We start from the raw sequence: 26,119 nt of genomic DNA on the forward strand, positions 1-26,119 counted from the left end.
AAAAAAAAAAAAAAAAGATTTTTACCAAATGGTTCATTCTGGTCATGTCTGGGGCAGGGCCTGCCAGGGGTGCTTTAGTCCTTCATGGCATGTTGTGCTCTGTCACTTAAAATGTTTCCCAACAAGTGTGTATTTCTTTTATAATCGGAAAAAATTAAAATACCTTCATTTTACAAAAAATGAAATTAAAGCCACCTCAGACAGAATCAGGGAAGACAAGCCTCAGCCAGGGGACTCTGCTGAGACCTTGAGGTCTTCACCTATATGAGTGGCTCGCCCCCTCCGCATGTACGTTGGCCCAGGCCAGGGCGGGACAGCCTTGGTGACCTGGCACCGGCTTCTGCATGTGGACTGTTGGCCACCATTCGGTCAGTCAGCCACTGGCTAAACATGTCTTCACACCTGCTTTAATGCCAGGCCTGGACCAATTCCTAGGCATGAGAAACTAAATAAGTCACAGTTGTTGGGTAGCAGGCAGTAACAATACTGTGTGATAAATGTTGCAATTGAGGGGGTCTCAGGAATTCTGGACGCTCAAACGAGAAGGTGAGAGGTGCTTCCTGGAATCCACGCGTCTGCCGAAACTGAGTGATGAAGCACAGGCTACAGTGGAGTGAGCCAGGAGGGAGGCGGGACGGCATCCCAGGCAGCGCACTCAGCAAGGGCAAAGGCAGGGAGGTGTGAAATGGTGTGATGGATGTGGGGACACTGAGAGAGCTGTGGCGTGAAGGGGGCAGATGGAGGGACAAGAGGACAACAGGCTAAGGCCAGGTTAGGAAGACTCTAGGTACTCAACCTCGAAATTTGAACTTGACCCTGAAGGCCACTAAAAGATGTACACATCATCAGATCGGCAGAGGGAAAGATAGACTTGGAGAGAAGGGTCCCAGGGCAGAAACACCCTTTAGGAAACTGTTGGACTACCCCAGGTGAAGAGAAACAAAGCCTCAATCATGGCTGTGGATGGGACCTGGAGGAAAGTGGCCACATTTAAGAAACATTAGGGAGGCCGGGCGTGGTGGCTTACACCTGTAATCACAGCACTTTCGGCAGCTGAGGCGGGTGGATTACCTGAGGTCAGGAGTTCGAGACTAGCCTGGCCAACATGGTGAAACCCCATCTCTACTAAAAATACAAAAATCTGCCAGGCATGGTGGCGAGTGCCTGTAATCCTAGCTACTTGGGAGGCCGAGGCGGGAGAATTGCTTGAACCAGATAAGCAGAGGTTGCAGTGGGCGGAGATTGTGCCACTGCACTCCAGCCTGGGCGACAAGAGTAAAACTTTGTCTCAAAAAAAAAAAAAGAAAGAAACATTAGGGAAATAAAACAGATGGAACCTGGTGATTGGTGGAGAGAGCCCAAGAAAAGGATGGCAAAGACAATCCCCAGGTGTTGAACGGCCGTCTTTGTCACGTGGAAAGATGAGGGACACAAGAAGAGAGAGGGTTTTCTTGTTGAGAGTGGCTCCCCGAGTGGTTTCCTGCACACTGGGGCCTGGGTTTCAGGAAAAGTCACTGCTGTCCTCAGTGCTGGTTCTTGCCCTCTGCCCCCAGGTTTCTGACTTGCAGCCAGGAAAGAGTTACGTGTTCCAGGTACAGGCCATGAATTTGGCTGGTCTGGGGCAACCATCCATGCCCACCGATCCTGTGCTCCTGGAGGACAAGCCAGGTAAGGGTGGCCGGAGAGGCCAGAGCTTTGCCGCTGGGCTACACCGTTGGTGGTGTTCAAGGGAAGTTGGGAGAAGCCTGATGCTGTGCTAAGCCCTCACATTTCTCTGGCCCTCCAGCAAGCCCCTGAGGGAGGGGTCATCATCCCACATTGACACTGATTTTATTATAGCTCAGAGAAGATCAACCAGGTCACATGCTAGTATATGACAGAATCACTCACCTCTCCCAACTATAAAGCACATTCTCTTTCCATTCTTTTAATTATTCATTCATTTAATATTTGGTGATGCCCACGTTGCACTGTGAATACAGGAGTGAATGAGAGAGTAAGATCCCTGCTCTAATGTAGGAGTGGGGGGAGCAGAGGGCAGTAAACAAGTAAACTATTGCATGAGGAAAGCGATTTAAGATAGAGATAAGTGCTTTATTATAAAAGAAATAAAACAGGATGATAGGATGGGGCAAGGTTGCTTAGCTAGGGCAGTCAAGGAGGGCCTCTCTGAAGAGGTGACATTTGAGGTGAGAAGGAGCCAGATCATGCAATGCCTTGGCAGCCACAGCAAGGAGTCAAATTTATTATTAAGAGCAATGGGCAGGCCTTGGAGGTTTAAGCAGGGGAGGGGTGTGACCTGGTTTATTATGTATAAGCATTCACTGCCCTCTGTTGGATCTCGCCCTCAGGTGCCCATGAGATCGAGGTTGGTGTGGATGAAGAGGGCTTTATCTATTTGGCTTTCGAAGCCCCTGAAGCCCCCGACTCCTCAGAGTTTCAGTGGTCCAAAGACTACAAGGGCCCACTGGACCCCCAGAGGGTCGCGATTGAGGATACAGTTAACAAGTAAGTGAGGCGAGAGAGGAAACAACTGCTCAACGAGACCTAAATACTGTCAGAGGAGCTGGCAGACACTCCTGCTGAGACCACGGGGCAGGACTCATCGATGATGGCTGAAAGGTGCTGCTCGGTCTTTCTCTGAGGACACTGACTGCAACCTTAGTGAGAAGAGTGGAGAGTGCACTTACGGGACTGCAATGGCGCTATTTTTTCTTTTCTTTTCTTTTCTTTCTTTTTTTTGAGACAGGGTCTTGCTCTGTTGCCCAGGCTGTGCAATGGCATGATCTCAGCTCACTGCAGCCTTGACCTCCCAAGCTCAAGCGACCCTCCCGCCTCAGTCTCCTGAGTAGCTTGACTACAGGCACATGTCATTATGCCCAGCTAATTTTTGTATTTTTTGTAGAGATTGGGTCTCACTCTATTGTCTAGGCTTGTCTCTAACTCCTGAGCTCAACCAATCCTCCCCACTCAGCCTCCCAAAGTGCTGGGATTACAGGCATGAGCCACTGCACTCAGCCAATGGCACTGTTCTTTTGGAGATTCCTTTTCCGTAGGGAATTATATGTGCCCCTAACTCAGTACCTTCGAGGAGACCTTCAAAGAGGACTTGGTTTCTAGCCTGGGTGCCAGGGACTTGCTCTTACAAGTTCTCTGTACTCAGGTTCTTCATCTATAGCATGTAGAGTTGGACCAGATGACCACAAGGACCCCTGTCAGATGCCCCCCTGTCTCGCTCCTCCCCCAGCGGCTCATGGCCTCAGCTCTGTCCAGCAAGGCATAAAGCCTACACCTCAAGCCCTGGGGGAGGTCAGGGTGGTGTGACCAGTGCAGACCCAGTGCCAGGGAGCCCAGATAATGGCACCATTGAAGGTGGGACCCTGAGGGGACCCTGAGGAGGTAGAAGGAGGCAGCTGCCTGTGCTTCCTGACTTGGCCAGGGTCTGCTTGTGGTACAGGCTCACCAGAGGCAACCTGGACTCCCTGGCTTCTGGGCCTCTAGTGCACAAGACTAAGGAGCTCCTCCCAGAGCCTCTGCTCTCCTCTCTCTGCCAGGTCCAAGGTCATCCTGAAAGAACCTGGCCTCGAGGATTTGGGCACCTACTCAGTCATAGTCACTGATGCCGATGAAGACATCTCCGCAAGCCACACGCTGACTGAGGAAGGTAATGCACCTGCCCCCCTCCCTGCCACCTCCCCAGAGAGAGAGTCCCAAACACAAATGTGCACAGAGGTCAGCAAGAAGCAACCAAAATAAGTAAAGTGGCAATTTCCACAGAGAAGTAGGCCCTCACCCACCCATTCTTTCTATCAACAGATATCTATTGAGTACCTGCCACAGGCCAGGTAGGCCCTGGATATTACATGAGTGAACTCCACAGACAAAAGTCCCTGCCCAGTGAAATTTACATTTTTCTGGTCTCTCTTTTGTTGTCCCACTTCTTTATTTTTAAATTATTATTATTATTTCTTGAGACGGAGTCTCGCTCTGTCACCCAGGCTGGAATGCAGTGGCATGATCTCGGCTCACTGCAACCTCTGTCTCCTGGGTTCAAGCAATTTTCCTGACTGAGCTCCCTGAGTAGCTGGGATTACAGGCACCTGCCACCACGCCGGGCTAATTTTTTGTGTTTTTAGTAGAGACAGGGTTTCACCGTATTAGCCAGGATGGTCTCAATCTCCTGACCTTGTGATCTGCCCACCTCAGCCTCCCAAAGTGTTGGGATTACAGGCGTGAGCCACTGTGCCCAGCCTGTTTTCCCACTTTTGGTAAAAGCAAAGATACTAGAATTATTTTTGTTTCCTTCTGTAGCCCCCAAAAACAACAGTGCAAGTGTGATGATAAATTGCAAACAGCAGTTGGTCTGAGAAATGGGGTGACAATAGGGAGTGTTGAGGACTGTGGGTAACCAGAGAGTGAATACCATGTCTAAAGGACCATCCATATTTGATAAATTAAACTGAACCAAAGCCTGTGCTCACAGCTAATGAGATGTTCTGCTCCCTCCATAGCAACCAGGACAGCTTTTGCCCATTGTCTGTCCTGCTCGTGGCACATGAGGCCTTTTGATTTTGTTAAGAAGCAGAAGCCAGAGAGACCCGGGTTCCGATTCCGGTTCCATAATTTGCTGGTTGATTTTGGACAAGTCATGCCACCTTCCTGGGCCTCAGTTTCCTCACCCATAAAGAGGGATTATAATCCCTGGCTGCCCCCACCTGAAACAATATTGTTTTGCAGATACAATCAGATGATTCTATGCAAACTAAAGCCATCCATGAAAATGATGGTGTTTTTTGGTTTTGTTTGCCGTGTGCTTGCTGTGAATCTAGACTCATTGTGTTAAGGATTCTGGGGCTTACTAGAGAAAATAAGGTGTGGGCCCTGCCCTGCCAGTTCATCCACACAGTCTGTATTGACTGAGCACCTACTGTGTACAAGACATTCATATAGATTCAGAGCTCGCCTTAGCAGAAGAGGCAACGCAAAGAAGCAGTCAGCAGGCCGGGCGCAATGGCTCATGCCTATAATCCTAGCACTTTGGGAGGCTGAGGCGGGCGGATCACCTGAAGTCAGGAGTTCAAGACCAGCCTGGCCAACATGGTGAAACCCTGTCTCTACAAAAAATACAAAAAATTAGCTGGGCGTGGTGGCACACTCCTGTAATCCCAGCTACTTGGGAGGCTGAGGCAGAAGAATCGCTTAAATCCTGGAGGCAGAGGTTGCAGTGAGCCAAGATCGCACCATTGCATTCCAGCCTGGGCAACAAGAGCAAAACTCTGTCTCAAAAAAAAAGAAAAGATGACGAAGAAGAAACAGTCAGCAAATAAGACAGCATTCTGGAACAATCTGAGACTTCTGGGCTGCAGTGCTCTGTGTGGTCCAGACCCAGGGACACTAAGATAGCATCTGACAGGGGTGAGCAATGAGGCCCTGGCACCACTGGTCCCAGAGTGACCAGAGGCAGACAGTAATACTCAGCCCATAGCATTGCAGAGGACTAATAGAGTATGCAGAACCAGGCACATGGTAGGTGCTCCTCTAGGGAAGTAAGGCTTGATCTAGGCCTTGAAGGACAGGGAGAAGATGCAACTTCAGGGTGGTCAGCAGCAGCCTCGGCATCACCCTCAGTGCCCCAGGGGAAAGGCCCACAGTATTCATCATGGCCCCTGTGGAGCCAAGGGACCCCAACTTGGGGGGAGGTGTCTCTTGGAACTTTGACCCAGCACAGGTTCATTGGATGGCTCCTGTGGGCCTCCCACCCCCGGTCAGGATATTTCATTCTCTCTGGTTTCTTCCTTACTTCCCCCTATCCCAGAGCTGGAGAAGCTGAAGAAGCTGAGTCATGAAATCAGAAACCCAGGTAAGCAAGCAGTCCAAGCTGCAGCCTTGTGCAGCCCCTACTGGGCCCATTGGCATGTTCTGAGCAGAGCAGAGTCAGGCCAAGGACCAGGAAACAACCCCCAGAGGGTAGGGGAACCACAGAGCTAGAAGGTCAGACACCACTCAGGAAGCTCACGGAAGGAAAAGAGCAGCAGGAAAGGGGATGCGAGGAAGGGACATGTGGGCGTTGTCCTCTTCTATAATTACTATTATTGGCTCTTTAGTCATTAGGATTTGGGATCTTCTAAACCTCTGCTTCCCTCCGTTGGCTAGGGACAGTGTGTGCAGTCCCTAGAGCAGGGGAGGTCACAAACTTGGCTACACAAAAGAACCATGATGACACCTTTCCTGATCCCAATACCTAGGCCATGCCCCACACAAATCAGAATCTCTGAGGATGGAGCCCAGATGCTAGGGTTTTTGAAAGTCCTCGGGGATCCAATGCCCAGCCAGGTTGAGAACGGCAGCCCCAGAGCTCTTAGAAGAGGAAATGCTTCACTGAGATTAAATAAATCCAGAGCGGGCATTCGGAAAACCCTCCTCTGAGCCCCACCCAGTAGAGTCTCCTTCAGGTTCTCCAAGCGTTTTGCAATGTCAGATGCCAAGGGTGTGCTCCAGGTGGGGCTGGAAGGGAGCAGGAAAGGGAGAAGGGGTCCAACTCACCCCCTTCCCATCCTGCGCCTCCCAGTGATCAAACTGATCTCTGGCTGGAACATTGACATCCTGGAACGAGGAGAGGTGCGACTTTGGCTGGAAGTAGAAAAGTTATCTCCAGCCGCTGAGCTACATCTAATCTTCAACAACAAGGAGATCTTCAGCTCTCCGGTAATTGGGTGCTCACAATCCCTGAAGTGAGGCTCCCCTGCCGGGGAGGTGGCCTCACGGGGTAGTGATTCTGCATGGGCTGGTACTTCCCCCTAGTGGCCATTTCAGAAATGACGGTGTGCTTTTGCTGTTCAGTGATGGGGACGGGATGAGGACCTTTGGCTTTTAGTACCAGTGCTGGTGGTGTTGGGGGTGGGGGTTGGCAGGGACACTACATGCTGGCCAATGCAAGGGACATTCCCACAAACAAAGAATTTCCATTCCCCCCCCCCCACAACTTTTGATTACCCCACCAGACATTCTTAAGATGAAAAACCTGCGTTCATGCCTATAATTATCCAAGGCTAGACCCTAACTGTATTTTAGATATAAATACAAAGTATTTTTGTACATTTTTTTCTTTTTTTTAATCTTTTTAGTTAGAGATGGGGGCTCACTGTGTTGACCAAGTTGGTCTTGAACTCCTGGCCCTCAAGTACTCCTTCTGCCTCCGTCTCCCAAACAATTTTATTTTTTATTTTCTGTTTTTATTTGTCCGTTTTTGAGACAGAACCTCACTTTGTCACCATGGCTAAAGTGCAGTGGTATTATCTCAGCTCACTGCAGCCTCAACCTCCCAGACTCAAGCGATCCTCCCACCTCAGCCTCCCGAGTAGTTGAGACCACAGTCACACATCACCATGCCCAGCTAATTTTAATATTTTTTTGTAGAGACAGGGTTTTGCCTTGTTGCCTAGGCTGCAAACTCCTGAACTCAGGTGATCCTCCTACCCAGCCTCCCAAAGTGTGCAATTTTACTATACACGGAATGGAGAATTTTTATTCTGCTGGCTACTTTACCTACGCTCATTCATTTTCCTGCTTTTGTACAGAATAACTTCTGTTTTTTTGTTTTTCTTCTTTTAAAGTCAAACCAATTCATTATAAATCAGTGCGGCATAATTGAGGTTATATCCAAGCACGTCTATTTTGAAATATTTTTATTTTAAATGACTTATTTCTTCTTTATATTACGGTTAGAGTATGATATTATTTTGTAAATCGTATCTGTAGACAGGTTGTATTAGATTGAACCACATGATTTGTCGATATTCAACTGTTTACCTGCTGACATGGCAATTTCAACCTCATGAGACATTCAAATTCGTGACTCAATCTCATATTATTTGTGAATTTCATCTCCAGATGGCAAAGCAGCCATTAGAAAATACATGTTGTGGCTGGGCGGGGTGGCCCACGCCTGTAATCCCAGCACATTGGGAGACTGAGGCAGGCGGATCACCTGAGGTCAGGAGTTTGAGACCAGCCTGGCCAACATGATGAAACCCCATCACTACTAAAAATACAAAAAATTAGCCGGGCATGGTGGTGCACACCTGTAATCCCAGCTACCGAGGAGACTGAGGCATAAGAATCGCTTGAATCCAGGAGGCAGACGTTGCAGTGAGCCAAGATCGCGCCACTGCACTCCAGCCTGGGCAATAAAGTGAGACTCTATCTCAAAAAAAAAAAGAAAAAGAAAAGAAAAGAAAAAAGAAAGAAAATATGTGTTATATATCAAAGGTCCAATGACAAAAAAAAAAAAAAAAGAAAGAAAATATGTATTATAGAAAGAAGGCACTAGTTCTGACAGGAGTCTCATGTCCACCCCCTGTGGGTTATATGACCTTGGCAGGTCTCTTCACCTGTCTGTGCCTCTGTTTCTGCATCTGTGCAATGGGGCTGGTTGTCCCAGCATCAAAAGGTGCAAATCAGAAAACTGATTTGAAAGTTCTGCATAAAGATTGTGCAATGACCTTACCACATGATATAGGAAGTGTTACAAAGTCTGAACTCATTAGTATTCAGTGGTGGGACAATCAGTTGTCCCTATAGAAAAATAAAACAAAATTAGATCACTCCTCCAAATCATACATACAAATAAAGCCAGAGGGAGAAAGAACCTAGATGAGGAAAATGAAATTTTAAAAACTGTTAGAATATGGTAAAATGTAAATGAGTGTTAATACTGGGTAGCAAGTACATGAGTACTTTTTTTTCCAATATCCTTTACACATGCCGATGGGGTTTTTCCTATTTTAAAAGAAGTAGAAAATAAGTGGTCAGGCACAGTGGCTCACGCCAGTAATCCCAGTACTTTGGGAGGCTGAGACGGGCAGATTACTTGAGGCCAGGAGTTCGAGACCAGCCTGGCCAACATGGTGAAACCCCGTCTCTACTAAAAATACAAAAATTAGCTGGGTGTGGTGGCACATGATTGTAATTCCAGCTACTTAGGAGACTGAGGCAGGAGAATTGCTTGAACCCAGGAGGCAGAAGCTGCAGTGAGCCGAGACTGCGCCACTGCACTCCAGCCTGGGCGATGGAGCAAGACTCTGTCTCAAAAAAAAAAAAAAAAAAGAGCCTGTAATCCCAGCACTTTGGGAGGCCGAGACGGCGGATCACGAGGTCAGGAGATCGAGACCATCCTGGCTAACACAGTGAAACCCCGTCTCTACTAAAAAATACAAAAAACTAGCCGGGCGAGGTGGTGGGCACCTGTAGTCCCAGCTACTCGGGAGGCTGAGGCAGGAGAATGGAGTAAACCCGGGAGGCGGAGCTTGCAGTGAGCTGAGATCCGGCCACTGCACTCTAGCCTGGGTGACAGAGCGAGAATCCGTCTCAAAAAAAAAAAAAGAAAAGAAAAGAAAACAGGCAAAATCATGGCACAGTGGGGGTTGGGGGCTTATTATTAAATTGTAACTGATCGCGCCACTGCACCCTAGCCTGAGCAACAGAGTGAGACTGTCTCAAGAAAAACAAAACAACAACAAAAAAATTGTAACTTATTCAAGTATCCAGGGAACTGGGTGTGGGGGGAGCCGCAGAGGGTTACCCGAAGGCTGACAGCTCTACGCTTACCACCCCCGAGCCCACTACCCCCTGATGTGTGCCTCTCAACAAAGTTCCCAGAACAGGGAAAAGGACTCTGGAGTTTGTCCTTTTCAGAACCGCAAAATCAATTTTGACCGAGAGAAGGGCCTGGTGGAAGTGATCATCCAGAACTTGTCTGAGGAGGACAAAGGGTCGTACACTGCTCAACTCCAAGACGGAAAAGCCAAAAACCAGATTACCTTGACACTGGTGGATGACGGTCAGCCCCGCCCTGCCCCGCCCTGCACACCGGCCTGCCCCGCAGCCCTGAGTCCTCAGCTCTGCAGTCTGCTGAGCACACCCCTCGCCTTCTGCTGCCCATGTCCCCTCTCCAGACCCACACTCTTCTGGGCTCATGCTGGTTCCTCCCTCTGTGTTCACAGATTTTGACAAACTTCTGAGGCAGGCAGATGCTAAGAGAAGGGACTGGAAGAGAAAACAGGGTAAGAGCTGCTGGAGTGAAGTTCAAAATCCCTGGCCACTGGTTCGTGCTAGAGGTGCTGGACTGGGGGTTAATGGGACCCCCAGCCCTGCTGGGCCCCCAAGGGATGTCCACTGCCATTCAGTCCAGTTTTGTCCCAATGCCGGATCAAAATAGCTCTTGCCTGACCTGAGGGTGAGAACTGAGCCCTCTTAAATTTTGCACCCTGAAGCCAGACACAGTGCCTCATGCCTGTAATCCCAGCACTTTGGGACGCCAAGGTGGGCAGATCACTTGAGGTCAGGAGTTCAAGACCAGGCTGGCCAACATGGTGAAATCCTATCTCTACAAAAAATACAAAAATTAGCCGGGCGTGGTGGCACATGCCTGTAATTCCAGCTACTCAGGAGACTGAGCCACGAGAGTCCTTGAACCCGGGAGGCGGAGATTGCAATGAGCTGAGATTGCGCCACTGCACTCCGGCCTGCGCGACAGAGCGAGACTCTGTCTCAAAAAAAAAAAAAAGAAAGAAAGAAAAGAAAAGAAAGAAATTTGCACCCTGAGCACCACCCTTGCCTCACCCCAGTCCCAGCCCTGGTAGGGGCAGTATCTGAGAAGCCCATAGCCATTAACCGCCCCTCCCCCCATCACTGCCTGGACACAGGTGGCACCCTGGCTGAGCCTGGCTCTCTGATGGTGGGCACATTTGTTTTGCACACACAGGTCCCTATTTTGAGCAGCCGTTGCAGTGGAAGGTCACAGAGGACTGCCAAGTGCAGTTGACGTGCAAGGCAAGTCCTGCCCTGCCCCCAGGCCCAGCGCGGTGGGACCTGTGGCTTATCCCCAAGCCCAGTTGTTGTCCCTGCCCACCTGGCCCCCTAAATTCCACACTCTGTACTTGGCTGATCGCACACACAGGAAGCCCCCGAGGAGACTGCATGTAACCCAAAAAGCAAACCCACCTTCCCAGCGCCCATGGGGTGGGATTAGTGTGAGGTGGACCAGCCTCGCACGAGATCCTAGTGGCTCCAGCAGGGGTTCCGAGGGGTCAGGGGGTCTAGGAGCCTGCGAGCGTTTGTATGTTGAGGGTCTCCCTGTGTTTATGATTATCCTGTGCTTAGAGACTCACAGTATGATTTCATCCACCTCACAATCGTCTGTGACATAGGCATTGCTATCCCCACTTTATAGATGAGAAAACAAATGGGGAAATAGCTCAAGGCCACACAGGAAGAGGGAGAGCCCAGTCTATCTGACTCCAAAGCCTAAGGTCCTTCTTAGCACCCTTCGGCCTGTTGAGATAACTGGGGAAGGGGAGGGTGGGTGCTCTCCCAGAAGCATATCCATTCAGTAAACTCAGAGCATCTATTACGTGCCACTCTGCAAGGTCCTGAACATACAAAGATGATGAAGTGGTCTCTGTGGGCCTTGGGAGCCCGTGGTCAAGGCAGGGCCACTGGAAAACAGCATCACTCATGCTTGACCCGAATGGGGCAGGAAATTGATGAATCGTGATGGGGGATGACTATGGGGTGCTTCAAAAAAAAAGGCTTCCTGGAGGAGATGACATTTAACTGAAGCATATGAACAATTTACAAGGAAAATAGAGTAGGGCAGGGATCAAGAGGCAGAGGGAAAACCATTAGCAAGAATTCAGAGTCCGGAAGCCAGCAGAGGAGTCATACGGTATGTGAAAGGACTCAGCTGAGATGCCTGAAGGTGTGCACAGGTGTGTTTTTACTCAAAAAGAAACAAGCCTGACAGTTTCCTCTTTCCCCACCTTCCCCAGGTGACAAACACCAAGAAGGAGACTTGCTTTCAGTGGTTCTTCCAGAGGGCAGAGCTGCCAGATGGTCAGTATGACCCAGAGACGGGAACGGGACTTCTCTGCATCGAAGAGGCAAGTGTGGCTCCAGCTTCAGGGCTCACTTTCTCCTTTGGCTACAAGCCAGGGAGGGCCAAGAGCTCGGGGCTGGGAGTCAGAGGCAGGGCCGAGGCTAGGTTGAGGCAAGTGAAGCCCTGAGCACAAAATTTAAGGGACACCAAAAAAACTCAGTAATCAAGATAAATAATATTGTATGCAATATTCTAAAAACTCAAAATTAATGCAAACAAAAACTATTAAAACCCCCAAACTTTCAATAGAGACAGAATCAGTATTACTGGTTTTTTTCTTTAGCTCCAGTACTGGCCCTGCCAATGACTGTGCAGGCTTGGGCTAGCCCCCGTCCCTCTCTGACCTCAGCTTTCATCTGCAACCTGAGCGAGTTGGAAGGGATGCTCTCTCAACACCTCCTTCCTGCCCCAGCAGTCTACGATTCAGGACAGGAAGGATGTCTCCAGGGGAGGCAGATCTGGGCAGAATAAAGCAGGCCTGGAGCTCAATTCTCCCCCCAAGTCCTCCCCTATGGCCTTTGGCGGACCGTGGCCTGGTTAAGAGAGAAACACAAGGCTTGCTCTTAAACATCAACCTTTTTCTGCCCTGCTGCTGATGTCTGTGGCCTCACTGGGTGCCCAGGAGGACTGGAGCAAACAGAGGTTTGCTGACTAGGAAGAAAACAATGATTTCAAGGTCTTCTCCCAAATCCTGGCCAGGCTGATGCCAAGTCAGCCTTTGCCACCACTGTGCAAGCTCCTCAGACAGGCTGTGGCACCAAGTAGGTGCTTCATAGTTACGGAGTTTTAGTATAATCATCAGTCCCATTGGTGCAAAGTTTCTGGCCTCCTACGAGTTACCTCCCTTGATCCCCACAACAGCTGTAGCACACAGGCAGGGCAAGCATGATACCGTGATTTTACTGATGAGTAAACTGAGGCTCAGAGAGTTTCAGTGTAAAGACATAAGGCTAGAGGGTGGGGTCAGAAGCCACTCTAGCCACCCACTCTGGGTTTGGCTGAGACCTTGGAGCCTTCCTGGGATGGTGAGGACATAAGAGAGGATTTTTGGGGCTCAGCACCTCAATCCTCAGGTTAAGAGCTGCCTCTGTCTTGGATCCTGCGCCAACCCCACTGTGTGGAGATGGTCCTGCCGGGAAGTATTGAGAGGTGAGGGACTGAAGGAAGGTGCTGTGTAATAAGAGGTCACTTCTGATCTCTGGACCTTGCCTTGAAAGCACAACTCAGGTTCTTGCTTTGCTGAGTGTTTGTTCAGACTTAATTTGGGGCTGAAAAACATGGGCCAAAAGAACCCCCTTGTCCTGGGCAGGAGAAAACGTGCTTCCTCTTGGGGAACTGCAGGTGGTGGGGGTCCCTCCATCCAGGAGCCCCCAGGGAGTGAAAGGTGGGCCAGGCCCTGACAAGCTCTGCAAAGTGAGGCTCACTGTGTGGTGCTCAGATCAGCTGCCTGTGAATGCAAATGAAGGTGTCTGGTTCTGCCCTCAACTCCCCCTACTCCACCCCTTCCCCAGGCCCAGACAAGCCCCGAGCTAGGAATCCAAGGGCTCTGGAGCTGAAAGGAGCCTTAGGGCTCACCCAGCCCAGATAAGTAAACGGAGGCCCAGGGAGGAGAAGGGTCTTACCTGAGGTCACACAGAGAGTGAGGGGCAGGCCTGGAGCCCAGGCCTCCTGGTTTGGTAGCCATCTCTCCTTCTGAAGCCCATGCTGACACCACCGTTGCTCATCCTTCTTTTCAGTTGTCCAAAAAGGACAAGGGAATTTACAGAGCGATGGTTTCTGACGATCGAGGGGAGGACGACACCATATTGGACCTCACGGGTGACGGTAGGAGCTGGCGATGGGTCAGGGGCTGTGGAGGGAGCACAGGGGATCAGACTGCGATGTGATCTGTGCAGTAAGATTTATGGGATCCCCATGTCACTTGGCGAAATTGAGGCACAAAGAGATTAAGTGACTAGCCCAGGATTCCACAGCTAGTCAGTGGCAGGAGCCAGGTCAGTGTGACTCTGATGCCCGTGTTCACCACAGTATACCACAGTGAGTCCAGGCTTGGAGACCCAAAGCCTGAGTTCACTCCTCCGTCCCACAGTGGGCCCAGGCTCCTTATCAGGCTGATTGGCTCAACCTGCAAAAAACTGTCAGGTTTGCATGTTTGTCCTCCATCCATAGTGCCCTTCTCCCCACCCCACTGCCGAGTGCCCTGAACCCCTTCCTATCCCCAAACTGTGAGAGTCATCCTACAGAGCTGCCTGTCCCCCTGAGAGCAGCTCATGGAGCTCCCCCAGCCTTTTTCAAGGATGTCCCCATTCCTAGCACATCCCTAGGGGAGCCCTATGCCAGCTAACCCTTCTCTCTGTCTCCTTCCAGCCCTGGATGCCATCTTCACTGAGCTGGGCAAGATTGGTGGTAAGCAGCTTGCCTTTTTGCCCAGACCCGCCCTGATGCCCAACAGCCTCCAAGCAGCCTAACACTGGCCTTGGCTATTGGGGGTGGGTTTAGTTTCCAACCTCAAACACTGAAGAGAAAATCCTGCCTCTTCACAGCACTGCATTTCCCCTACAACACCTACCCGCCCCCCAGGGCAGAGTCAGACAAGCTGGCCCCTAAATCTGATGCCTAAATGGCCTCAGGGAAGACTCATCCTTCTCCTCTGTCTCCCCAGCCCTCTCTGCAACTCCACTGAAAATCCAGGGGACTGAGGAAGGGATCCGGATCTTCAGCAAGGTCAAGTACTACAACGTGGAGTACATGAAAACCACCTGGTTCCACAAGTAGGTCTGCCTTGCCCCAGAGCCCCAGCCAGGCTGGAAAGGATTCAGCACCTGACCCATGGGGGCCTCCCTCCCTTCTCCCTGCCCGGTCCTCCAAGCAGAGCCCCATCCCAGTGGTTGGCAGAGACAGGGTCTCTTCCTGGTCCTGCTGTCCACAGAAGGAGTTGAGGATAGAGATTAGCAGTGGGAGGAGTAGAAAGGCTTTACCGAGATCCCCCAGAGAAGGTGGGAACCTTGGTGGGACAACATTTTTCTGGAAACTCTATGGCCACAGCAGGATCAGTCTCTGAGCAGCAGCTGGGAACTGGGGGAGAAAGGGATGCAGGGACGGAAGAAGAGCCAAGTGGTCGGGTGGGTCAGGGCATCCTTGTGGGCCTCTGCAGCCTTAGCAAACTTGGTCAGCCAGGCTTAGGGGAAACATGCAGGAAAAGGGTCTGCAGGGCTGGCCACTAACCGAGAGCCAGGGCTTGAAGGCAGGATAGATGAGGTACCCACAGAGACTTAGCCACTCTCTGAGTGACCCCAGGTAATCCAACAGCAGTTTTCCCAGTGCTTTGTATCAGATGCATGCCTCAGCCTTGTGGAGCAGACATGACTGCACCCATTCTGTGGAGAAGGCTTGACTGATTTGGTCAAGGTTGTCAAATGAGTGAGAGCCGAGGCCAGATGGAATTTCAGGACAATAGGTTCCTCCCCTAGCCAGAGTTTCTCAGCCCTGTGACTAAGCACAGAGGTGTCACCTCTGCAACACAACACTGGGAGCAGAGGACAGTGTCTCTAGGAATGAAATTTAAGTAAAGAAGGGGAAAAGTTTCACCTTATGTGGTTTCTAAAGGTTAGAGTGCTTGTGGGAAGAAGGCCTGGGAGAGTTTAAAAGGAGAATAAAGAGGTAAGGAAGTTGGCTCCTGAGGGTGAGGGAAGTGGCAGTCACGGACCCTGGAGCACCATTTCCGTAGGGTCCCTGCCTGTGGCATGCATCACAAATGCGGACTCAGCACCAACACATAGTTGTCATGCCACAAGAACTGGTGAATGAATGAATGAATGAATGAATGAATGAATGAATGAATGCAGTATTGAATGATGAATCAAGGGTTGAATAATGAATAAATGAATGGATATTTATCTGTTGCCTCATGAATGGTCACCACCCATAGCCCACGGATCTTGAAACAAAACCACAGGAGAAGATTTTGGGGCAGGGGTATCTGTTGACCTGCAGACAGGCAGCCTTAACCATTTCTCCACCCTCACATTCAGAGACAAACGTCTGGAGAGTGGTGATCGGATAAGGACGGGCACCACCCTGGATGAGATCTGGCTTCACATCCTGGACCCCAAAGACTCAGACAAGGGCAAATACACTCTGGAAATAGCTGCAGGGAAGGAAGTCCGGCAGCTCTCAACAGATCTCTCAGGGCAAGGTGAGCCATCCACCTATGTCTGCAGAGAAACCTGCTTAGAAAAGCCCATGAACAGGCTGGGCACACTGGGTCAGTCCTGTAATCCCAGCACTTTGGGAGGCTGAAGTGGGAGGATCGCTTGAGTTCTGGAGTTTGAGGCCAGTCTGGGCAACATAGTGAGACAAGCCTGGGCAACATCTCTACAAAAAATAAAAATAATTTAGCTGGGCATGGTGACGTGTGCCTATATTCCCAGCTACCTGGGAGGCTGAAGTGGGAGGATTGCTTGAGCCCAGGAGATAGAGGCTGCAATGAGCTGTGATCACACCACTGTACTCCAGACTGGGCAACAGAGTGAGATCTTGTCTCAAAAAATAAAAGAATAATAATAAAGATTACTCTGGGATAGGCGTTAAGGAAAGAAAGATTTTTAAAAAATTTTAACAAAATAAAAAGAAAGAAAAAAGAAAATCCCATGGTCTTTTGAGGGGACGCCTACCCTCCCACCCAGTCCTGCCACTGCCCCAAAAGAACATCGGCATGGGGAGGAGAGTGGAGGACAGTCAGGGATAAGCTCTGCTCCCAGGGTCACCCTGTCCCCACTGTTGGACAGCAGAGGCCCTGATGGCCCCCTTTCTCCTCTGTCCTTCTTACAGCTTTTGAGGACGCCATGGCTGAACACCAGAGACTGAAGTAAGTTTCCTCTACATTTCTCAGTGTGAATTATAGGCCCCTCCAGGGTGTGGCATGAACTAGGCTCACAACTCCTTCCCGGGAGCCCCAGCCAGCTCCACATTTCCCTCATCACCCCTCACCTCCACCTGGGCTGGACTGTCCTTTACCAAGTGGACTGTCACACCTTGTTCCCATTTGTTTTTCAGAGCCTTGGCCATCATCGAGAAGAGTAAGTCTGCTGATATTTTTGTCGTTTTTGTTTCTGAATTTGGGGAAACTTCCTGGAAGCTCAAGCCTCTTGGTGGGCTGCTGAAGGCCTCGTTCCACAGTGGGGTCTGTGGGGCTCTGGGGTCTTACAGAGCTGCAGGGAAGACCTGGGCAGGACAGAGACAGAATCCAAGGACACCTGGGATTGTGTTGTGGAAGCGCCCAGTGCAAGCCTGGTTCTCACAGGCACATGGACTACGTTGGTGGGACCAAAAAGGAGGGGACAGACAGGGATGAGGCTGGGCAGGCCTTCCTGAGTGATCTGTGGGGACAGGGTGACTTTAAAGCTGAAGCTATGGCTCTCGAGGCATTAGAGCCTTATTGAATCCAGGATGAAGCCCTAAACCCAGAGGCACACGGCACGGCCTCTGGGCCACTGGGGGAGCCACTACCAAGTCCATGAGCTCAAGCTTGTCCCATTCATCAGCCTCCAAGCCAAGCCAATTCTAAGCAGCCTGGTGGTGGGAGTCTGGCTGTCTGCTCTCACTGGCCCAGCAGATGAGGAGGAAGGATTTCAGTGAGGGAGGGACCTGGGCAGGCAGCAGAGCACAGGTGTGGTCATAGAAGGAGACAGCACAGCTCTAAGAACAGACAAGAAAACTCACACCGCCAGCTTGAGGCCATGTGTGGGAGGGGATAATTCGCTCTGCATGGCATCACTGTCCCCAAGCGTCCCCACTTGACAGGAAGTGCAGGCCTCAGGCTCATAGCTGTTATCAGGAAGGGGCAATTGAGGGGTATAAGTGGCTATGCAGCGAGAAGCTCCTGCAGGGGCTGAGGGGCGCCTCGGTGGAGGGAGCACAGCCCAAGACCAGCCTCAGGCCAGGAGGAGGCTCTTGTACCACGAATCTAATAGTTCACCCAGTGAGAATGTCCCTGCCCATCGTGGAATGCCACATCCTGAACAGAAGCCCTGTCCAGGACCCTAATAGACGAAAGCTGAATTCACCAGTACTGGATTGCTGGGGTGTGTGGAATCAGAGCTGAAGGAAACGATCATTTCATCCAGCTGTGAAGGGCTGGTGACACTTTCTGCCCACAACTGCATCCATCTGTGGAGCCTTCCCCTCCCCATCCAGGGTCCTGCTCCCTTTTCACCCACTGGACAGACGCCATCCGCATCGGGCTCTTTGCACATCCCTGATCTCTGGTCTAGGCCGTGCTGACCACCCGTCCTGTTCCCACAGCTTCCCCTGCACCATGAGGAGTAGACCAGGTTTCTGCTTAGTGGTTGACAACCACACTCTTCCTGGTCACCCACAATGGCCACCAGGTCCTTTGCTTGATCAGGTTCAAAGTGTCCCAAAAACTTCTGTCCTGCTTTCTCTGATCTTGTTGGTCACACCCGTTGTGTGGGCTTTGCCAGTTGAAGTCTCAGAGTAGTCCCACTTACCTTCTTCCTGGTTCTTGAGGGCAGGAGCATCTTATGGTCACCTCCAGGTACCACCAATCATAGCAAATGACCTCAGATCAGTGGCAGAAACACACTATGTCCCATATATTCTACTTATGAATACAAGGAAGCATGTAATACAGTTCTAGAGATTTCCATCCAAGGTCAGGTGTGGCGGCTCATGCCTTTTAATCCCAGCACTTTGGGAGGCCAAGGCAGGAGGATTGCTTGAGCCCAGGAGTTCAAGACCAGCCTGGGCAACATGGCGAAACCCTGTCTCTACAAAAATATAAAAAATATAAAAATACAAAAAACATAAAAATTAGCCAGGCATGCTGGTGCATGCCTGTAGTCGCAGCTGCTCAGGAGGCTGAGCGGGAAGGATTGCTTGAGCCCGGAAAGCAGAAGTTGCAGTGAGCCGAGATCGTGCTGCTGCGCTCCACCCTGGGCAACAGAGCAAGACCCTATCTCAAAAAATTAACTTTGAAAAAAAAAATTTTTTTTTAATTTCCATCCAAAATAATGAAAATAGAAAAAGAAAAAGAAAAAGAAAGAAGTCTTGCTTAAAAATAAACCTCAACTCTATGAAACTTCTGGGAAGCGGCTGGCAGAAAAAGATTCGTCACCAGGATCTGTTCTTTCCCTTCCAGATCGTGCCAAAGTGGTGAGGGGTCTGCCGGATGTGGCCACGATCATGGAGGATAAGGTACTGACCCTTCCTGGCCCACAGCCAGCAGTCCCACTCTGTGTTCCTTCGTGCATCCACCACAGATCACGAAACAATGCAGCGCCGTGGATTCAAAGCCAAAGAGTGGCCAAGTGACCACACGTCACTGATTACATGTGGTACAAAGGAAAGCCACTGGGCCTGGTGTCAGCCCACAGTGGGTGCTTGACCTAGTTCTAACTCCATCTGTCTAGACAGCCCTGGGCATCCTAGACTTCTGCCTGTGGACTTCAGGGTCCACAAGAAACGTCTACTGGGAGATCCCTAAAAGCCCGTCTAGGATTGAACTTACTTATGCAAATCTAGTGTTCCTGAAAACAATTGCTGACTTTTTGATGGTGCTTACTTTGTGCCAGGCACGATTCCATGTATGTTGTCTTTTTTAGCTTATTTAACCATCAAGGCAATCACATGAAATAGGGTTTTATTTATTACTAATCATACTTTATAGCTGAGGAAACCCAGAGTCCCTTAACCCAGGTTAAGAGACCTAAGGTCACACAGCTTGAAGGGGCAGAGGTGAGATTCGCACCCAGGAAGCCCAACTCCAGAGCCTGTGTGTTTAATAATTACATTATAGTGTTCTGCTTGTTCAGTAATTTTCTATTTTAATTCGTAAATCTATGCACTCAAGCAATATAATCTTGCTTGTATGATAAAATCATAGTGACATATATATTACAAAAAGCAGTAAAACAAACCAAAGGCCATTCTGGGGCCGATGAATTGCCAGAGTAATTGTGGTCTGAGATTCTAATGAGTAAGTATTCCTAAAGAAAGGTTGAGAATGGCCGGGCGCAGTGGCTCACGCCTGTAATCCTAACACTTTGGGAGGCTGAGGCAGGCAGATCACCGGAGGTCAGGAGTTTGAGACCAGCCTGGTCAACATGGCGAAACCCTGTCTCTACTAAAAATACAAAAATGGCCGGGCGCAGTGACTCATGCCTGTAATCCCAGCACTTTGGGAGGCCAAGGCGGGCGGATCACCTGAGGTCGGGAGTTTGAGACCAGCCTGACCAACATGGAGAAACCCCGTCTCTACTAAAAATACAAAATTGGCCAGGCTTGGTGGTGGGCGCCTGTAATCCCAGCTACTAGGGAGGCTGAGGCAGGAGAATCACTTGAACCTGGGAGGCAGAGGTTGCGGTGAGCCGAGATCATACCATTGTACTCCAGCCTGGGCAACAAGATAAAACTCTGTCTCAAAAAAAAAAAAAAAAAAATTAGCCGGGCTTGATGGTGGGCATCTGTAATCCCAGCTACTCGGGAGGCTAAGGCAAGAGAATCGCTTGATCCTGGGAGGCAAGGGTTGCAGTGAGCCGAGATCGTGCCACTGCACTCCAGCCTGGGTGACAGAATGAGACTCCATCTCAAAATAAAAGGTTGAGGATGAAGGATGTGGGGTTAAAATAAAATCTCTCCCCTTTATAAATTACAATAAAACACATATACTGAGCTATCACAGGGAGCAACCTGAGCTGGGAGCTCTCTGGGGCCATGAAAGTGAATGCTAAGTTCAAGTTACAAGCAGGCGAGACTGTTCTCTTCCTGTCTTTTCAAACAGACCCTGTGCTTGACTTGCGTCATCTCAGGAGACCCCACCCCTGAAATCTCTTGGCTGAAGAATGACCAGCCTGTCACCTTCCTTGACCGATACCGCATGGAAGTGAGGGGGACAGAGGTCACCATCACCATTGAGAAGGTCAACAGTGATGACAGCGGCCGCTACGGCGTCTTCGTCAAGAACAAGTATGGCTCCGAGACGGGCCAGGTCACCATCAGTGTGTTCAAGCACGGGGACGAGCCCAAGGAGCTGAAGAGCATGTGACAGCGTGTGTCCAGGCACAGTCTGAGTCTAGTCTGCATGGACCAGTAGGGACAATCAGTGGGTCACAGCCTGGCACAGGCTACAGGGGTGGGGCAGAAGGAAAGGGGACAAGATAGAACCCAGGATGTGAGGGGTGGGGGTGGAGCGGATGCACCAAAGTGGAGAAGCAAAGATCTTTCTGGGGTCCTGAGTGGCCTCCAGGAGAGCGGGATGAACCCTGGACCTGGAGTAGGAGACCCGGATGTACTGGGGCTATCTAACAGTACTGGCATCTGATAGGTAGACGTCAGGTACGCTGCTAAACACTGCAGCTCCCACCACGTAGAATTATCCGACCCCAGATGTCAAAAGTGCCAGGGGTCATGAGCCCTGCCATAAACTGATACATCACACCCCTCTTTTAGGATCCCATAGTTTCAATTCGCATAAGTTCAACAGATATTCATGTGAAGTCTAGCATGTGGGAGGCTATGGATGGAGCTGGAAATACAAAGGCAACTGATAAGCAGGCTCTACGTGCAAAGAGGCCTCAGTCCAGTGGGAGAAATAGACCTGGGCGCAAGCAACTCCAGGACAAGGCAGGACATGATAAAGATTATAAAGCAGGTCCAAGGAAAGTGTTGCCAGTGGTCCAAGGAGGGAGACCAGAGCGTCGTCCCAATACGGGGAGGTAGAGCTTTTAAAACACCTTCATCCAGGCTGGGCGAGGTGGCTCACGCCTGTAATTCCAGCACTTTGGGAGGTCAAGGTGGGCCTGAGGTCAGGAGTTCAAGACCAGCCTAGCCAACACGGCGAAACCTCATCTCTACTAAAAATACAAAAATTAGCCGGGCGTGGTGGCAGGCGCCTGTAATCCCTGCTATTCAGAAGGCCGAGGTGGGAGAATCCCTTGAACCTGGGAGGCGGAGGTTGTGATGAGCCAAGATTGAGCCCCCGCTAAAAAATTAGCAGAATTGGTGTTGGGCCCTGAAAAATTAGTCCGGTTTTGTGGTGGTAATGGGAGAAGGACATCTCAGGAGCAGGGTCTGGTGGGAGGAAAGGGAAGGAGGAGGCTGAGGCTGCCCAGGTGGCCTTGGATACCAGGCTTGGAGCTGGTAACCTCCAGGGCTTCCAGCATGGGGCCTCTGCCTGGTGTGACAGATACCGACTGGCCTCACTTGATGGATCTCAGTACTGAGCTGGGCATTTCTCTGCCCCCCAACTTCTTTCTTTTTAAAAATAAGATGGGGAGAGTTCATAAAATTATAGATGTTTGTTGTAAAATTTTGGAAAACTCTGGAAATTAGAGGAGAAAATAAACATAAGCTATACTTCCAACACCACGAAGTAACACCTGCCTCTGCTTTCTGAAATGACTTCTGAACTGAAGGATAAAGTGAGTCACCCCTACATCCCCCACCTCTGCACGTATCAAGGCGTGGTGGGTAACGTATTTCCCCAGCGGCTCGCCTACCAGGCGGTATGGTGCAGGCAGGCCAGGCGTTTGATGAGACCTCTGCAGGGAGCAGTGGGGACCAGGGAGACCTGACTGGAGTTTGGGGAATCACGCAGATCTTGGAGGCAAACGCCACTGGTTTGAAGCATCCCTCTACCACCCACTTGCTGTGTGATCCTGCACAACACTTTTCCTTTTCTGGGCCTCAGTTTCCCGTCTGTAAAACCAGAAGGCTGGAAGATCATTTCGAGGTTCCTTCCAATAGACACTAAGTTTTTGTTTTCTGTTTTTTGTTTTTTGTTTTTTGTTTTTTGTTTTTTGTTTTTTTTGAGACGGAGTCTTGCTCTGTGTCCCAGGCTGGAGTGCAGTGGCGCGATCTCGGCTCACTGCAAGCTCCGCGCCCCTGGGTTCACGCCATTCTCCTGCCTCAGCCTCCCGAGTAACTGGGACTACAGGCGCCCGCCACCTCGCCCGGCTAATTTTCTTGTATTTTTTTTTTAGTAGAGACGGGGTTTCACCGTGTTAGCCAGGATGGTCTCGATCTCCTGACCTCGTGATCCGCCCGTCTCGGCCTCCCAAAGTGCTGGGATTACAGGCTTGAGCCACCGCGCCCGGCCTGACACTAAGTTTTTGTTTTATTTTGTTTTGTTTTTGAGACAAGGCCTGGCTCAATTGCCCAGGCTAGAGTGCAGTACCACCATCTCTGCTCACTGCAACTTCTGCCTCCCAGGCTCCAGTGATCCTCCCGCCTCAACCTCCCGAGTATCAGACACTACACACCACCACGCCTGGCTAATTTTTGTATTTTTTGTAGATACGGAGTTTCACCATGTTACTTAAACTCATGAGCTCAAGCGATCCACCTGCCTTGGCCTTCCAAAGTGCTGTGATGACAGGCGTGAGCCACCCTGCCCAGCCAGATTATTTTATTATTTCCCAGAACTCCATCCTCTTTTGCTTTTCTCTTCCTATGAATATATAGTAAACAAAAAGACACCATCCTAGCCCATCTTCCCACTCTTAACACTTCCGACATCAGAGGAAAGTCTTGGCTTCTTTGGTGTGTCAATGAAAATATGTCACAAATTTCAATGAAATGGGAAATCCTGTTGGCCTTGGTGGAACATGACATGAGCATCCCTGTTGGTGCAAATTGCACTTGCACTATAAGAAGCTACAAGCAAGCCGGGCGCGGTGGCTCACGCCTATAATCCCAGCACTTTGAGAAGCCAAGGCGGGTGGATCACGAGGTCAGGAGATGGAGACCATCCTGACTAACACAGTGAAACCCCATCTCTACTAAAAAATACAAAAAAATTAGCCGGGCGTGGTGGCAGGCACCTGTAGTCCCAGCTACTCGGAAGGCTGAGGCAGGAGAATGGTGTGAACCCGGAAGGCGGAGGTTGCAGTGAGCCGAGATTGTACCACCACACTCCAGCCTGGGCAACAGAGCGAGACTCCGTCTCAAAAAAAAAAAAAAAAAGAAATTACAAGCTGTGCTTCATGGGGCTGGAGATGTTGTAAGCTTTGTGATTGCTGACAAGCCAGTTTGGGGGCAGAAGCCAGTTCCTAGTCTGGTGCATTGCAGTCCTTAACATATGAATCATAATTTTTTAAAATTCCTGGTCTGTCTGGGTGTGGTGGCTCATGCCTATAATCCCAGTGCTTTGGAAGGCCGAGGCAGGAGGATCACTTTAGCCTAGAAGTTTGCCCTTTAGCCAGGGCAGCATGGCGAGACCCTGTCTCGACAAATAATAAAGAAAAACTAGCCAGGCATGGTGGCATGTGCCTGTGGTCTCAGATACTTGGGAGGCTGAGGTGGGAGAATTGCCTGGGCCCAGGAAGTTGAGGCTGCAGTGAGTCGTGATGGCACCACTGAACTTCCAGCCTGGGCAACAGAGTGAAACCCCATCTCAAAAATTTTAAAATAAAAATCCTGGCCTAATAATTCCAATATGCTTGGCATATCCCAGTCTGGTTTTAATGTTTGCTCTGTCTCGTCTGTGTGTTTTACCTTTTAGTATGCCTTGTAATTCATTGTTAAAAGGCAGGCATGGCATAAAAAGGAACTGCTGTAAATGGGCCTTTGGTGATGTGACAGCGAGGTGAGGGAGGAGAAGCATTCTAGAGTCTATGATTAGGTCTTGGCAAACACTCTATGTGAATGTGTCCCCCAAAGTTCATGTGTTAGAACTTAATTCCCAGTGCAACAGTGTTGATTCTTATAAGACATGATGAAGTAATGAGGGCTCTGCCTTCAAGATTGAATTTTTCCTTTTTCTTTTTGGAGACAAGGTGTCTCACTCTGTCACGCAAGCTGGAGTGCAGTGGCACGATCTCGGCTCACTGCAACCTCCACCTTCTGGATTCAAGCAGTCTCCTGCCTCAGCCTTCCAAGTAGCTGGGATTACAGGCATCTGCCACCACACCCAGATAGTATTTGTATTTTTAGTAGAGATAGGATTTCCCTATATTGGCCAGACTGGTCTTGAACTCCTGACCTCAAGTGATCCACCTGCCTTGGCTTCCCAAAGTGCTGGAATTACAGGCATGAGCCACCATGCCTGGCCATGAATGAATTATTGATCCATGATGGATCATTATCATGCGAGTGGGTTACTGCTCTTGTGAGTGGGTAAGTTATCATGGTTTCCTGATAAAAGGATGAGTTTTCCCCCTGCCCCCACGCTCTCTCACCATGTGATGCCCTTTGCCACAGGATGATGCAGCACAAGGACCCTTGCCAGATATGTTCCCTTAACCTTGGACTTCCCAGCCTCCAGAACTGCAAGAATTAAATTTCTTGTTTTGTTTTTTGTTTTTTTTTTTTTTGAGATAGAGTCTTGCTCTGTTGTCCAGGCTGGAGTGCAGTGGTGCGATCTCGGCTCACTGCAAGCTCCGCCTCCCAAGTTCATGCCATTCTCCTGCCTCAGCCTCCCGAGTAGCTGGGACCACAGGCGCCCGCCACCACACCCAGCTAATTTTTTGTATTTTTAGTAGAGACGGAGTTTTTACCATGTTAGCCAGGATGGTCTCAATATCCTGACCTCGTGATCCACCCACCTCAGCCTCCCAAAGTGCTGGGATTACAGGCGTGAGCCACCGTGCCTGGCCTTAAATTTCTTTATAAAGCACCCAGTCTGGGCCAGGTGCGGTGGCTCACACCTGTAATCTCAGCACTTTGGGAGGCCAAGGCAAGCAGATCACTTGAGGTCAGGAGTTCAAGACCAGCCTGGCCAACGTGGTGAAACCCTTTCTCCACTAAAGATACAAAAATTAGCTGGGCGTGTTGGCACACACCTGTAATCCCAGCTACTCGGGAGCCTGACGAAGGAGAATTGCTTGAGCCTGGGAGGCGGAGGTTACAGTGAGCCAAGAGTGTACCATTGCACTCTGCACTCCAGCCTGGACAACAGAGTGAGACTCTGTCTCAAAGTAAATAAATAAATAAATAAATAAATAAATAACCAACCCAGTCTGTGGTATTCTGTTATAGCAACACAGCATGGACTAAGAGACACAGACAATCCCAGCGTTCTCAGAAACTCTCCATGCACCTCCCAACATTCTGGACTCTTCCAGAGAGCCTAGGCAGGGCATACAGCTGGAAGGAAGGCTGGCCAGCCAGACAGATTCCCCTCTGCTGGCCACCAGCCACTCCTCCTCCATACCTGTTGGGTCACCT

The 26,119-nt window shown here is 50.1% G+C and overlaps 1 protein-coding gene and 1 long non-coding RNA gene across 3 annotated transcripts in view; one reads left to right on the top strand and one right to left on the bottom strand.

Moving 5' to 3' along the window:
- MYOM3 (myomesin 3) overlaps window positions 1-22,313 on the top strand; it is a 60,123-nt gene extending 37,810 nt beyond the window's left edge. The window contains exons 21-37 of the mRNA XM_007980039.3: window positions 1,554-1,668; window positions 2,352-2,508; window positions 3,555-3,664; window positions 5,816-5,860; window positions 6,569-6,705; window positions 9,694-9,838; window positions 10,002-10,061; window positions 10,763-10,830; window positions 11,829-11,939; window positions 13,672-13,759; window positions 14,303-14,341; window positions 14,598-14,706; window positions 15,967-16,130; window positions 16,766-16,802; window positions 16,991-17,013; window positions 19,095-19,150; window positions 20,736-22,313. Of these exons, the coding sequence (XP_007978230.3) occupies window positions 1,554-1,668; window positions 2,352-2,508; window positions 3,555-3,664; window positions 5,816-5,860; window positions 6,569-6,705; window positions 9,694-9,838; window positions 10,002-10,061; window positions 10,763-10,830; window positions 11,829-11,939; window positions 13,672-13,759; window positions 14,303-14,341; window positions 14,598-14,706; window positions 15,967-16,130; window positions 16,766-16,802; window positions 16,991-17,013; window positions 19,095-19,150; window positions 20,736-20,999 (1,728 nt within the window). The 3' untranslated portion in view covers window positions 21,000-22,313. The remainder of the gene's footprint in view (window positions 1-1,553; window positions 1,669-2,351; window positions 2,509-3,554; window positions 3,665-5,815; window positions 5,861-6,568; window positions 6,706-9,693; window positions 9,839-10,001; window positions 10,062-10,762; window positions 10,831-11,828; window positions 11,940-13,671; window positions 13,760-14,302; window positions 14,342-14,597; window positions 14,707-15,966; window positions 16,131-16,765; window positions 16,803-16,990; window positions 17,014-19,094; window positions 19,151-20,735) is intronic.
- The window catches only part of LOC103225379 (uncharacterized), a 68,101-nt gene that overhangs the window by 12,601 nt on the left and 29,381 nt on the right, over window positions 1-26,119 (bottom strand). Inside the window, exons 3-4 of one of the 2 annotated variants that reach the window (XR_012089754.1) lie at window positions 13,558-13,784; window positions 11,975-12,058 (exon numbers count right to left, since the gene is read on the bottom strand). This is a non-coding gene — a long non-coding RNA (uncharacterized lncRNA). Of the gene's footprint in view, window positions 1-11,974; window positions 12,059-13,557; window positions 13,785-26,119 lie in introns of those variants that run through there. The other variant, XR_494455.3, reaches the window with a different exon arrangement.

Source organism: Chlorocebus sabaeus, chromosome 20 (assembly GCF_047675955.1).
Source record: "Chlorocebus sabaeus isolate Y175 chromosome 20, mChlSab1.0.hap1, whole genome shotgun sequence".
NCBI classification, from domain to species: Eukaryota; Metazoa; Chordata; class Mammalia; order Primates; family Cercopithecidae; genus Chlorocebus; species Chlorocebus sabaeus.